A 15,500-nucleotide genomic window follows, 5' to 3' on the forward strand; every position below is an offset into this window, starting at 1 on the left:
CGATTCAGGCAAAAGACATTGATTAAAAACATTCTTTTATAGAGACATAATGTTCAAATATAGAGAATACTTCTTATCGAGTCCTCGGCTAAGATGAGTTTTTTAAGTAGGTTATAGAAATAATTTGCAACCTTAAATACTTATACTTCGTATAAAAATATATCAAACTTCAGCTTTTTATTTTAGTGCTATTCTTTAAATACTTCATTAAATTTGAAATTCAATTCTTTTATTAAAATCTAAAAAAATCATTCTTCGGTAGCGCTAAAAATTCACAACGTATTACTATAAAACACAGCATATTACTGAAATGAATTTAGACAAATTGAAGTAAATTGAGAGTGCTAGAAAAAAAATTAGATAAGCAATGCTCGTGAACTCCAACATGAATAATTAATGCTAAGGGAAATACTTGGAATGAAATGTTACGTCTTCTGCAGACATAGTTTTCCTTCAGACTTCATTTCATGGAAAACAAAATTAGATGTATTTACGTACAGATGAGTAAATACTATTTTTTAAGGAGATACATACAGTTCCATACAAACAAGAAATCAAGTGATAAGCAAAATAATGTTCCTAATATTCTTAAAATCTGAGGAAACATCTTTTGAAATGCATGTCTTTGAAAATGAACCAAATTTAAAATTTTGGGGAAATTTTAGTGTAAAATAGCAAATAAATTAACGCTTCGAATTGCTCGGAATAATATGTCAAAACTTCTGAAGAGAAACTCGCCCTCCAAGATCGGTTTTACATGTATACTTTCTTTGACAACGAAATTTTGGATTGATCGAAGCACAGATATATTAAAATATTACGTTATAAATACTAGATTATAAATTAACCCTTTGAATTGCCCCCGAATTAGTTGTTAAATCTCCTGCGGCAAAAACTTGCATGAAATTAAATGGATCTATTCATAGATAGACTCTCCATAAGTCCTTATATGCATAGACGATCATAATTCGCGTACATAACGAAAGGGTGTTTCTTAGATTTTGAAAATTTTAAAGAAGAGGGAGAATAAGATCTTCTAATTTTTGTAGAAACAGTTCTTTTTTGTAGTATTTAATTGAGAAGAAAATCTACAATTTTATTTGTGCGTATTTTGAATAGATAAATAGATAGTTTATTAAACCTAGTAAAGTCATGCCATTAACTTTAACTGTTTCATTATTAACTTCCTGAATTAACTTCAACTTAAAGGCTTTATCAACTTCCTTACTGCAGCAAGGAACAATCACTATTTTTTTTTTTTTTTTTATACTTATATCAATTAAGCGTTTCCCACCCTATGAAAAGGCTCTTCTTGGGTGGATTATTTAAATGATTGATTTAAATGGTTGATTGTTTTCTTGTGAAGAAGACGAACAAATCTTAATTTTTGACATATTAAGGTCAAAAATTTTACGACAAAAAACTAATTTGCTTTTCTTGTGAAGAAGACGAAGAAATCTTAATTTTTGACCTATTAATTGACTAAATCAAAGAAAAAACTAATTCAGCTAACATATTACAAAACAAGCTTCCCGCGGGTTCACTGACACACAGAACTGATGCCGTTTTTGACATAGTAATTTTTTTATTAATATCAATTAATTTATTATTTAAATATTTATAATTAAATAATTATGATTAAATAATTAAATATTTATTTAATTTAATTTTTAATTAATTATTAGTAATTTTTTTTGACATATTAATTGACTAAAGTAAAGAAAAAACTAATTCAGATAACATATTACAAAACAAGCTTCCCGCGGGTTCATTGTCACACAGAACTGATGCCGTTATCAAACGAATCGTTCGGTTTAGGTGTCCGCTGAATCTTGATCAAAAATGTATCAGATTGTTGTAGTCTTGCTTGAATACGAGTTTAATATTTACTTTTTCCATTTTTCTTTATACTCCGTCGTGTAACTTCTGTTATTTCTGATAAAAATAACACATTTATTCATTCTTTCACAACTAAAAAATAATTAAAGTACATACTATGTTAAAAGAAAAGGACAAAAAAAAACTGAAAGAAAACCCGTAAAAACTTTTCTTGCTTTAAAGCCCACACAGCATCTATCAGCGGCTAAACAGCTGTCATAGCTCATCTCCACTATTTTTCTCTAAAGTGTTGAGTATGCCACAGTTTATCGTCTCTATTATTGAGACATACAAGTTTAAGAACGCACGGCGAACAGTCAAAAATACCATACATACTCAATAGTTCTTCCCAACATTAGAAACGACAAAAGGCAAAGGAATGATCTGAATGTCTACTAGTCAATGTACCTTTGATCTGAAATTTAAAGGGTAGAAATCACGATCCGTTTCATATTATTCACATTTTCTGGATATTAATTATTCAACAACACCCTACGGGTAACTTAATAATCCCAACCTAATTTTCAAATACCTTTTTTTCCTTTTTCTAAATTCAATTATTTCTTCTGGGGCGAATTCCATTTTGAGCCCTTAAAGAGGCTCAAAACTGCCCATGGTAATTGAAAGACTAAAAATGTGTTTCTAAACAAACTGTATAGTGAGAAAATTGCCATTTGTAGCTGACGCATGAATGTTAATTGTCATCTTTGTTGGTCTTAGTTGTAAAATGTCATTTTGATAACAATTTTACAGGCATTTTTAAAAGAGTCTGAAATCCTTCGAAAAAGGTTTCACAGAAAAAAGTACACCATTGGAATCACCATTGATCAAGACTCTACATAGGAAACTTACAGCCCCCACCTTGAACGACAAGAAAAATTACGGGTAAATTTTGTGATTAACTCACTAATAAGATTGCTAAGAAATAGACATAATTTTAGAATAAGAGTTCCTTTGACCCAAATATAACATCCATTTCCGTCCGCAAAGACCTTCGGAATAATGCGATATAGTTACAGTACCCTGTGTAAGGTCTTTTAAAAGTTTATCTTTATTAGCGGTTTTTCCACCGTTTTGAAGAAATTGCTAGCTAACTGCTTATACTAATAATTGTGTCTCCGTGAGATAACAAAGAAATTCTTAGCCAGTGATTTTCTCTTACAAATCAAATCGTTATTGAAGAAAATTATTGGAGAATTCGAAGAGTGGCGTTGAAAAATTGATGATGTAGCAAACATAGATTACTAGTTTCTATGCCTTAAACATGTCATATCTATGACTGCAACTATTTTTTCCAGCTAGCGAATTCTTTTATTGATTTCCTACAAATATTTTAAGAGATAAAATAGCCTTATAGACTATATGCTGAATTGTTTCCAAGGGTGACATTTTGTAATTTCCTGCCAAATTGTTTTATGAGAATTGTTAGCTAGCCCTTTTGTTTTCTCGGAAAATTTTTAGATAACAATTGGACGATTGAAAAAAAAACAACCTATAATTAGTATGTTTTTGGTGGTACAAGAAATGAATCGAAAGGGAAGTTCCAGATTAGAAAAACCAAGTAACCCGAATGACGGATGTAAGCTGAAACCTAAAAATAAGAGCCCTTGCAGTAACTACGAGTTTTAGCTATTTCCAAAAAAGTCCCGTACTTGAAGCTTTGTGTCTGAAATTTATAATATATTTTGTTTTCTTAAAGTTATATTTTGTTTTCTTAGGTACCTTTGCGATAAAGTCGTTCCTGGAAACCGTGTAACAATTTTAGGAATTTATTCAATAAAGAAGAATGGAAAAACTACAACGAAGAAGTCTTCTAAAGAAAAGGTATCAGTCGGAGTTCGAGCACCGTACCTTCGTGTTCTTGGTATTCAAATCGAAACGACCGGTAGTGGTCGTTCCGCTGTTTCACCGTTCACACCTGCAGAAGAAGAACAGATGAGACGACTTGCAGCATTACCAAACATTTACGAGAAGATTTCCAAAAGCGTGGCACCTTCAATTTATGGCTCAGATGATGTAAAAAAAGCAATTGCCTGTCTCTTGTTTGGAGGTAAGTCATTTCATATCCGAAATAATTATAAAAAAAACAGAAATTAATTGAGATTTACTGTATGTCCATGTAGTTGCGATTGGCGACCAATCTCTCGCTTTTTTGATGTGTCTGAACCATCCCTACGGGATCTCTTTGTGAAAATTAACAAATTTGAGACAAGTGGCTCGAAAATATATAACGTTTTTATTCAGACCATTAACGCCACTCCACAAAATTCTAGTGGGACCAAGTTTGGTACAAGAAGTGCCGAGTTCAATTTGTAGATGACGAGTTGACAGTTAGTTTGTGCGCCTTCTAGAATTGATAAAAAATATCCGTTTGTTCATACAACTAAAAACTGCAAAAGACGATCTTCATAGTGACCCCTCTTCCTTTAATGAATAATTTGGTAATGTGAAATTGGGAAATTTGGGTAATGTTTGCGGTTCACGAGAGCAGGTGACCAAGCCCCTTCCCCCTCCCTATGGGATGGCTTTGTGAAAATTGACAAATTTCAGATATCTGGTCCAAAAACAAATAAAATTTTTATTCAGACTCTTGGATGCCACTCTCCAAAATTCAAATGTAGACCCAGGTGGGGCATGAGGTACTAATTTAAATTTGTAGGTGATGAATGAGCACCGAGTCTGGGCCCCGTCCCGACTTTAGAAAACAAAGCAACTGTTTTTCTATATAAGTTAATCCCGCAAAACACGATTTTCACAGTTGACCCCCTCTCCCCATTAGAAAAAATCTTAGGATGATACGAAATTGCCTAAGATTATCTTAGTTTCTTACGAAGCGAAACATACTTCTGTAAAACTCTAGTAGAATCGGTGCAGTATTTAGTTGAAAAATTGTCACCTAGTAACCTTATATCAAGAAGATTTATTGGCCTGAGAATTGATCTTGTCTTTGGTGTCCGGAGATGACGGAGGTCACGAGAGTAAAGTTTACTTTCACTAAATTGATAGAAACAGCTAACATTGTAAGGTAAATGCATATGTAACTCTTGGACCCGGGTACCTACGGCACATCGTATTTGAGCTATTATAGATTTTGCTTAAGTTTGTCAACTGCTCCAGACGTTCCTAATGACGAATGGTACACGTAATTGCATTCGTAACGATAGGCACTACATTATTTAGAATACAACAAGATAAAACTGTCAAGGAGAGACTAGAAGAAGTTATTTTTACACCAGGGCGTCTTGAACATGTATAGAAATAATACTTTTTTGGTACTTCCGTACAATTCAGAACACATAGGTTAATCATAATGAAATACATTAGTTTATACAATACTTTAGTTTATATAATAATTACTTTAAAAACCTTTTCCACAAAACAAGTTTTTCAAAGAAAAGTAACGAGCTCCTTTAAGCCAAGAATGAGCAGAAATAAAAGTCAAATAATCTCCCAAGCATAAAACTACCACAAATTACTATTTTTTGAACAAATGAATGTCTCAAAATTTCTGTCAGATCCATTTCGGGAAACCTCACCGATCACTTATGCTCTTAAAAAGTGTACTAGAGCATCTGATTACCAATCTAATGACCCCCCCTCCCGAATCTCATACAACCACCCTTTCTATAAAAAATCTTATATGCCCCAGGGAATAACTTACAACTTTTGCCCTGAGGGCTTGGGGAGGGCGGGGGTTGGGGGCTTTCATCCTCAAAGACATAATTTCCGGGCCTTTCAACTAAGCTGAACAAAATGGCTATCTCAAAATGGCAACTTTGATTGGATGTGTTTGGGGAAATGTTGGGCGTGGGGGGAGGTGCTGGTTGCCCTCCAATCACTTTTGACTGTTAAAAAGGACACTTGCCCTTTCAATTTTCAATCGAATGAGCCCCTTTCGAAATTTATATCGTAACTCCTTTTATACAAGGTGTCCTTGTTTAAACAAACCGAAATAACAATAAAATAAAGTAAGATGATTCCTCGTGCCCACATCGCTCTTTAATTAGATAGCGCTACTGCGCTGCCTATGATGTGATTCATTTGTATTGAATCTTTATCTTTATCAAACAGTTCGTGGTAACGAACTATAGTAAGGAGCGACTCGGCTCAATAGTAAACAAACTCTAAAAAATGATATTTTGATAGCAATATTAAAATCAAAAGAATCGCATTTTAATGCTGATTTTAAATATATAAGCTTCATCAAGTCTAGTCTTGCCCATCAAAAGTTACGAGCCTGAGAAAATTTGCCTTATTTTAGAAAATAGGGGAAACGCCCCCTAAATTTAATAGAATCTTAATGAAAATAACACCATCACATTCAGCGTATCAGAGAACTCTACTGTAGAAGTTTCAAGCTTCTATCTATAAAAATGTGGAATTTTGTATTTTTTGCCAGAAGACAGATCACGTTTTTTTTTTTTTTTTTTTTTTTTTTTTTTTTTTTTTTTTTTTTTTTTTTTTTTTTTTTTTTTGGGTGATCGTATTGACCCAGTTGTCCTGAAGTGTTTTTATTGTTTTAAACAGTAGAGTTGTGACAAAGAGTCAAACTTTAGCGTAAAGAGCGGGGTGTTGAGGAGGGGACAACCCCTTTCATATACGGAATAATTTCTGTTCGTTTTAAGTTTTAATGTCGCTCCTTACTTGCAGTTAAAAAACTTGTTTTTTTATTTAATCTCTAATCAAGAGATGGACTTTAAATTGCCTCGGATCTTTTTGCGTACTAGATTAGGTTTTGATTCTTTTGTCAAACTATGAGTCAGTTATCTTGCTAGTTATCTAGCTAGAAACAGTGCAAGAGGGAATTTGAATAACTTTAAATGTTTAATAATATCTCCGAACTTAGTAGTTTTATTCAACCTATAATTATATTAGCTTATTTTATTTCTTTTCAATATTTAATACAGCAATGTGAATTAAAATAAATCAGTTAAATCTAATAAGTTACAATTTAAAATATATTAATTAAGTTGAATAATTTGACAATATTTTCAATGGTTACTTTAAAGCCTTCTTTTTAAAAATTTATTAGAAAATAATATACAATCTTTTTGCAAAATTTTAGAGGCCTTATGAAATTAATTAAAGTTTTTATGCATAATAGTAAGATAAGCTGGGATCCTTACTGTTACATCATTCTTAATTTATAATTTTGAGTAGAAAACATTGGTTGATAAATAATTATGTCTAAAATCACAGAGCTGATAGAGGAAACTGATTTCACATCATTCAGTAACGGTGATGCAATTAAAATCAGCTCGATAATCTTGGACCCTTTTTTATGGCCTGTTTTCTTTGTAAACTATTAAAATATATTAACTGCTTTGACAAGTTTCATCTAAAATAATTCTATTTTAATAAAATTAATTATCGAAATAAATGGAAAAACACCTATTTTAGAAAACAAGATTTTTTCGAATAAAAGTAAAAAGCAACACTAAAACTTTAAACGTCTCATTAAAACAAGATAGAGACAGAAATTATGTTCTGTATCTTCACTTAATCCACCACTCATTACGCTAAAGCAATAGCTCTTAACCGATTTCGGGCCGTGCCCTACCTGGGTATTTCAAAAATTCTGATGCCCCCCTCCCACCTTGTGATATTAAAATTTTGTCAATAATTTTGGTGGCCCTCTCTTATTGATGAGTTACTAGTGAGCCCACGTTTTTGGCACCAAAGATGACAGTCTTTGTCCTTTTCGAATTCATGCCTGGAAAGAGATGGTTTTGTGCTGTTCAAATCTTGATTTTTTTTACTTCCTAAAAAATGTCTTTAGACGCTTTGTCACTTAAGAAAAAAAAAACGTGTAGGATGTATATAAAGAAGTTTTAAAAACTGTTGGAAATTAAACTACAGATATCTGTAAGGCAAATCGATTTCTTGAGAGATAAAAAGGAACGTTTCATTGATTTTACTAGAATAACTTGTTTTATGTGTCATACCAAACTCATTGAAGTGTGAAGTTACATCCAGAAGCATCGAGGAAAAAGGAAACTGAGGAAAGTCTCTGTTTTTCCTTCAGCCGAAGGACAAGTGGCATGAAATTAGATTTTTCCGTTGGAGAAAAGGGCATTAGCCCTTCCTTAATGCAACGAAGGGTAAGTGCATTACTTCCCAAGAGGGTTCTTTCCGGATGAATCGATTACTTAGTAGCATTTTGTTTAAGAGCTCTCCTTTCCTGGTTATATGCTCGAGAGAAAATAAAGCCTTCGTCTTTTCAGTCCTACCGTCGCAGTTTATTAGAAATTTTGATTAAAAGAGGCACCAATGCTGAGTTTTGAGATGTAGAATCAACATTTTTCATGTGTCATTTTTTACGTTTAAACATGAGACCAAATTAGATGAAGGAGCGCCAATAAAAACTTGCACATGTACTCCTTTGCTGGTGATACATTGAAAAGCAACTTAATAGCTCGTCTTCTTATTCTAATGTTACAGTTGAGCTTGTATGAGCTTTCTGTCAAAGAAACACTTGGAGGGTCTTATTTCAAAAGACCTCTCTCCTCTTAATCATAAGGACCTGACAAGGAAAGTAACAATATTGAATGTATATTCCAATAGCTCTTTTTTGCTGGTGAAATGTTATAAGTTTTCGAGGAGAGAATACGCCGCTACTTAAGTTTGATGTACATTATTAGACTCGAGTTTTCGAAGGTTTATTCTTTTAGTGGTTGTTGGAGAATCATTTAGCCTTGATACATACATGTAAATGGATAATCAATTGCAGAAACATGGCCTAGAAATAGCCATGGCAACAGAGAAAAGACAAACGGTGAAACCATGTAAAAAGACAGAGCAGTGCTAAGCAGTGCAGTGCTAAAGAGCTAAGACCAGTACAATGGCTTGTATTTTCTCGTAATGGGTTTTTGAGTCACTGATTGTTTCATCAACAATTAAAGTACAAATACCAGTTTTAATGTAGATAAAATGACCTAACAATATTCTTTCGGCGAGTTCTTGATGTCTTGTAAGTGTACCTGTGACTAGAGGGCTTTCGACCGGGAAATCTCTATTTTGAGGATCAAAAGTCCTGAAATCGCCTCAATATCTTTCAAAGCTCCCTACATCGTTTTGAAATCGTACATTTTGGGATTGTTTGCGCTTTTTGTTGAGTATTAGCGCTCATCTGCTCCTCCACTTGAAAAAAACCTCTCATCTGCCTATATATATATATATATATATAAAATCGAATGCATGTCCTGTATACATCACTACACTGTTCATCTGATCGCAAAGAAAGTTTAAAAGATGTTGGGTACACTCTTGCCACGCTTTTAACACATAAAATCCCCCCTCCTCCAATGCGATCTTAAAACGCTGACTGAAATTAGAGTCCCCTCAACACAAATACTTGATAATTCTTTCCGACCAAATTATTCACATTTTCAACAAGTTGGTTTGTTATGAATTCTGTCATCTTACACACTTCAAAAAAAAAAAAAAATCTTCAATAAATTCTCTGAATTTCTTATTCTTAACTTTCCAAAATTTAAAAATACTAATGTTATTTTATGCTAGGAAAATTTTTCAGTAGGAATTGTCAGGGTGAGGGGGTAATTCTTCGCGAGGGAGAAGGTTCCACATTAAAAGGAATTTGCATTTTTCTTCGAAATATATTAAGCATGTAATTCATGTAAATGTAGCGTAAAGAGAGACTTAATTCAGTTTGGTATCAACTCTCTTGTGGAAAGCATGATGTTTGAAAAAATTTGAATCCGCTTGGGGATGGAATTTTCCGGGGAGAGAATTACCGCGGTGGAAATTTTCAAATACTTTTAAATCTGAAAACTCGATCGCTAGTGATATGCTGGGAGGAATTTTCTGCGGGGGAGGGGTAATTTACTGTGGTTGAATTTTCCATCAATCTCCTTTGTTTTGAGATTGGAGCAACTAGCGACGGGTAAGCTAGTAGGCGCTAAATTTTGACTATCTGTACCTATAAATAAAAGAAAGAAAAGCTATGGCATATATTCCAGAAAAGTAAGAATTCACTAGTGCATTCTTACTTTTCTAGAATGTATACCTAGTGCCTAGTGTAATACTAGTGCCACTATTGCATGTTTTGTGTAAGTGAAACCCCCTAGGGTCTTTGTGCGTCTATTACTTCTTCACGTAAATGTTTAAATTGTTTTAAAGCAAGATGAAAGGCTAACTTTTAATTTGAGTAGTTTTACACGACATTTTCTCAGAGAGAATTTAATAGTGACATAACATGCAATTCACGGATACGATTTATGTCAACTTCAAGAACGTAGTGAAGATTAGGGGTTTGTAATGTTTGGAAAGCCTTTTGTCCCAGGAAAAGGCTCTTTAATCTCGATTGAACGTAATAGCTATGGGAAAATTTCTTGCTTGGGGTGTTTATGGAATGATAAATTTTCAAACACGACCGTCTAATGTAGCAATGACAGGTCGTTCGTTGAACTTGTATTTATTCAGTGACGCAGACGAAAAACTTGCTTAAAAGTATCTATCATTTGTAATAGCAAAGGAATAAATAATTCCATCTGACATCTGGAACACTGACACTATTTTTTCCCAAATTTCAAGTTATGAGCTATAAAGCAATATTCTGTTTTTATGGCACTTGGTATTTACCAAGTGACATATAGCGATCGCAGTTTCTGTCGGTCCCGCTTTTGCTAGTTTGTGAATTCCAGATAAGCTAGGGCGATGAAAGTTGGCAGGCGTATCAGGGACCAGACCAGATTAAATTAGAAATAGTCGCTTCCCCGATTCGACCATCTGGGGGGAGGGGGGAGTAGAGGGGTGGTTAATTCGAAAAAAATAGAAAAAATGAGGTATTTTTAACTTACGAACGGTGATCGTGTCTTAATGAAAATTGATATTTAGAAGGATCTCGTGCTTCAGAGCTCTTATTTTAAGCTCCGACCAGATCTGGTGACATTGGGGGGGGGGGGGAGTCTGAGGGGGAAACCGGAAATTTTGGAAAACGCTTAGCGTGGAGAGATCGGGATGAAACTTGGTGGGAAAAATAAGCACGAGATCTAGATAGGTGATTGACATAAATGGAACAGATCCGCTCTCTTTGGGGTATTTGAGGAGGGGAGGGGGTATTTCGGTTAATTCGGAAAAATTAGAAAAAAAATGAGGTATTTTTAACTTACGAACAGGTGATCGGTTCTTAATGAAATTTGGTATTTAGAAGAACCTCTTAACTCAGAGCTCTTATTTTAAATCCCAAAGGAATTCGATTGTAGATGAATGCTTATTTTTCCAGCTGGAAGTAGGACTTCAAAATCAGAGAAACATTTTATACAGACTAGGTCGAAACATGGATTCTCCCATCTAAAAGGGGTAGGAAGATCCTACAAATATAAACCAGCTTGTCGTTACTATTCTTTTTTAAAATTTACTTACAAAACTGTGCCCTATTTTGAAACGAAGTAAAAATCACTCCTTACTTACCGACTTTAAACAATTTTTATCGACTTTAAACAAGGGTCCATTGACCAGATAGGTCAATGGGAAACCTATCTGGTCAATGGACCCTTGTTTAAAGTCGATAAAAAATAAAGCAAAGTTATGGCTCCAGATATGGAATGAATGTGGTCAGCCAAGTTCTGGGTGTGTCGCTGATATCAAACGTAAAACTAAAACCAATTATAAACGTTATCTGAGGTCGGCACGTTACCGCCGTATGGATTTCCCTGTAAGTAGGGAGGATTGGCGAAAAGTGATCAATTCTGACAAGATAAATGATGAAACTATGACAAGTAATTGCCTTCCAACTTCAGCTTGGTATAAACATTATTCTTCGATTTTTTCAGTGATTAATTATTCAGTGCATTCTGTGTATACTCGCCTTCTTACCCCCCTCTTTAGTACAACGTTTTCGCAACGCCATATACTGCCCATATCTTTTTCTTCTGTAATTAATGCTGTTAAAAGTTTAAAATCTAATTCAATAGATAAGGATGGTATTTCTAAGATGCATATGCCGATTGAATGCACCCCCCTTATATCTCACTTTCAGCTTCTTTTTCAAATGTGTCTATGTACTTCATACGTACCTGAGAGTTTTCTGTGTGGCACTGTTTCGTCAATTTTAAAAAGGGGAAAGTCACCGATTGATTGTTCTTGCTATCGACCTATTACTGTATCTTGTAATATTAGTAAGGTTTTTGAGTATATCCTTCTACCATTTTTGACTAAAAATATTATTGAGGATGAGAACCAATTTGGTTTTCGGAGTGGGGTGGGTTGTCAGCATGCGCATAAGATTCTGTCTTCTCTATTGGCTGATAATTCTTCCAAGGGAAATGGTCTTTATATTTGTGCTTTGGATCTTTCGAAAGCGTTTGATAGTGTGGTCCATAGTTAGCTCATTTTTTCCTTGTATAATTCTGGGGTCAATCTCTCTATTATAATGCTTTTTAGGTTTTGGTATTCAAATTCGTTTCTTCAATTAGGATCTGAACCAGACACTACTATAAGAATGTGAAGAGGAGTTAGGCAGGGTGGTGTTCTGTCCCCTACGCTTTTTAAGATTTGTATTTCTAGTGTGCTGGCTAAGATTTCAGGTACATACCTTTCTGGTCTTGCGGATGTTTCTTATCTTGCGTATGCTGACGGCTTGTTTCTGATTAGCCGTTCCAAAAAGGGTCTTTCCAAAATGGTCTCTATAGTTTCTGATGCTTTCTCTGATATTGGCCTTTCAATTAACATAGATAAATGTGAGTTTCTTCCCTATAACTGTATTACTGCTACTCCCCTTCACTGTAATAACTTCACTATCCCTCTTGTTGATTGTATTCGTTGGCTTGGTATCTCTATTACTAACAATCTTTCGAGCTTACGTCAGCGTACTGCTTGTGCTATAAGTAAAAAGATTCAGATTGGTTATGCAAAAATTGTTGCAAATAGAGGGGAGTATAATAGACGTGCGCTGGCTAAACTTTATTCTACTTTCTGTGATCATTCTGTCCTTTATGCTTCAGGTCTTTTCCCCCTTCTTAATAATGGTAACTTAAAAAGAATTCGGATAAATTATTTCAAATTTTGCAAATTTCTTCTGTATCTTCCACCTTGGACAAAAAACCGGACTCTTGTTAAAAAATTCTCAGTTCCTGACATAACTTTAAAGCTGGAGATTCTTCACAGACAACTCTCCAGTACAGCTTCTGCGCGCCTATCCCCTCACCACCGTCTTATCCGTTTTTTTCGTTGACTTTGTGTGTGTATTTGTTTTTCTCTTTGTGTTTTTTGAATTTCATTTTTTGTGTGTATCTAATGTTCATTTTTTTTTTCATAGTTCGTTATTTTGTGTGTTTCTTTAATTTTTTGTATTAACTATAAACTCTTATCTCCCATATGAAGGATACTCGATCAGATCCTTAACTAAATTCGGAAAGGCGTCTGGTCTGATTAAGAATCTTGTGAATCAGGTACTGTTAAACTCTCTACAGTATATAATAATTGGGGACCTAAATACTGATATTAATCGATCTTCTGTGAGAAGTGAACTGCTTTTTGAGTGTCTTCTTTCATACCGCGTTGTGTCCAAATCCCACAATTTTTCATATGTTCATCATTCTGGAAGCACAAGTGATATTGACCATATTATTTGCTCGCCTGGTATTATCTCTTCTTCTGCTTCTGTTCATGTTAACGAGCAAGATACTGACCACATGCCAATTTTAGCGACATTTACAATGGATATTGATCTATGGGAAACCAATTGCTCGCGTGAAAAATCGAAGTGGTTTGAAAAAAGTAATTGGAACAAAGCCAATATACCGCACTACATCTCTTCCTTGACAACCCTTCTTTCTACCATACGTGTTCCATATCATCTTCTTCAGCGCCAGGTACCTACGAATGGTAAAGCCGATATTGACTGTTATTATAACCAACTTGTGATGTGTATGAAAAGGGCAGAAGAAGCTGCCGTACCTCGAACGAGGTACGGCAGCTTCTTCTGCCCTTTTCATCGCTTTGTTCCAATTACTTTTTTCAAACCACTTCGATTTTTCTTGCGAGCAATTGGTTTCCGATAGATCAATATCCATTGTAAATGTCGCTGAAATTGGCATGTGGTCAGTATCTTGCTCGTTAACATGAACAGAAGCAGAAGAAGAGATAATACCAGGCGAGCAAATAATATGGTCAATATCACTTGTGCTTCCAGAATGATGAACATATGAAAAATTGTGGGATTTGGGCAGAACGCGGTATGAAGGAAGACACTCAAAAAGCAGTTCACTTCTCACAGAAGATCGATTAATATCAGTATTTAGGTCCCCAATTATTATATACTGTAGAGAGTTTAACAGTACCTGATTCACAAGATTCTTAAGCAGACCATACGCCTTTCCGAATTTAGTTAAGGATCTGATCGAGTATCCTTCATATGGGAGATAAGAGTTTATAAATACAATACTGCCGACACGCACAGCCAAAAAAAAAATCGTCGGAGTAGAAGAGTACTTGGGAGGGTAGATGAATGTCCCGTTTAAAGACACAGGCTAGTCCACCGGAAGGGCGACCGCCAGTAGCTTTTGCTGGACTCAGGAACGCAGTATGATGCTGACTTCGACGCAAAAAATTCAAACTTGAAGCAGTGAGAAGATGCTCCTGGAAACATACCAAATCGTAGGAACCGTACAACTCATCAATAACAAAATCCTTATCTTTGGTACCATTAATATTGAACGAAATAACTGAGATTGATGCACTCATGGTTGAAAGGTGGATTTGCACTTTACTCAATTCTTAATAACGGGGCAGGAAAAGCTATAGGAAGGGTGTTTTTGGCCGCAATTTGCGCAATTGGGATCAGCAATGCATGGCTCATCTTTTGTTGATATGTGTGGCCCTCCACAACGAGCACATTTCGGGAGAACGCTGGGCCAGGAGTAATGTAGATGGTCTAGTGATCGGCATTTAAAACATCATTTGGGTAGGTCCTTAAACTCGTAAACAGGACAAATTTCATAGCCCCCTCTGAGGCCATGCTTGAAAAACGTAGATTGCGCAAAAGAATCCAAAAACTCGATTTTCACAGACTTAGATAGGCCCAATCTCTTAGCATCTATGATACCGTGTTGGCTTCCGAGTACCGTAATGTCAACGTCGGTAGGAATATTACGTGATATACCAAAAAACCGCTTGGAAACCACTTTTGTTGTAGTACCGGAGATTATGTTCTGGATTGACGAGCAGAAGTCCTCCGTAGCAGACTTGTCCATATTAATATACCACTTGTCATTGACGGGCTTTACGCTACGTACTAATTCATGTCCAGTAATTTGGTCTGTAGCAGCTTTTCGCTTAAGAGGGTCAGATAAGGCGTCCGGAACCTTTGAGACGATAACTGTTGCATGCGAATCTAGCACTGAAGCCGGCTTGGGTAATTGGGGGAAGCTCAATTCATAATTGTCAAGTTTTGAAGACATTCCCAAAACAACTTGATTGAGCTCATTAAATTTAGAGAATAAAGAGGTGTAGGCAGTGGCAGGGTACTTCCGTAGGACGCTTTATGACGAATGTCGGAACATCAGTGTCAGTCTCGTCAAGAGATTTTAATAAAGTAATTATGTCGCTGAAATGGCAAACCAATTCATTAGTTCCCTTCCGAATAGGGCAATCTTCATGAC

General features: G+C 35.1%; 1 protein-coding gene across 1 annotated transcript in view; it reads left to right on the top strand.

Moving 5' to 3' along the window:
• Positions 1 to 3,596: 3,596 nt before the first annotated feature.
• The window catches only part of LOC136029079 (DNA replication licensing factor mcm5-A-like), a gene marked incomplete at its 5' end in the record, with an annotated part of 39,248 nt that continues 27,344 nt past the window's right edge, over positions 3,597 to 15,500 (top strand). The window contains 1 exon segment of the mRNA XM_065707129.1: positions 3,597 to 3,928. Coding sequence (XP_065563201.1) covers positions 3,597 to 3,928 — 332 coding nt within the window.

The sequence above is a fragment of the Artemia franciscana genome, chromosome 7, assembly GCF_032884065.1.
Source record: "Artemia franciscana chromosome 7, ASM3288406v1, whole genome shotgun sequence".
Lineage (NCBI taxonomy): Eukaryota > Metazoa > Arthropoda > Branchiopoda > Anostraca > Artemiidae > Artemia > Artemia franciscana.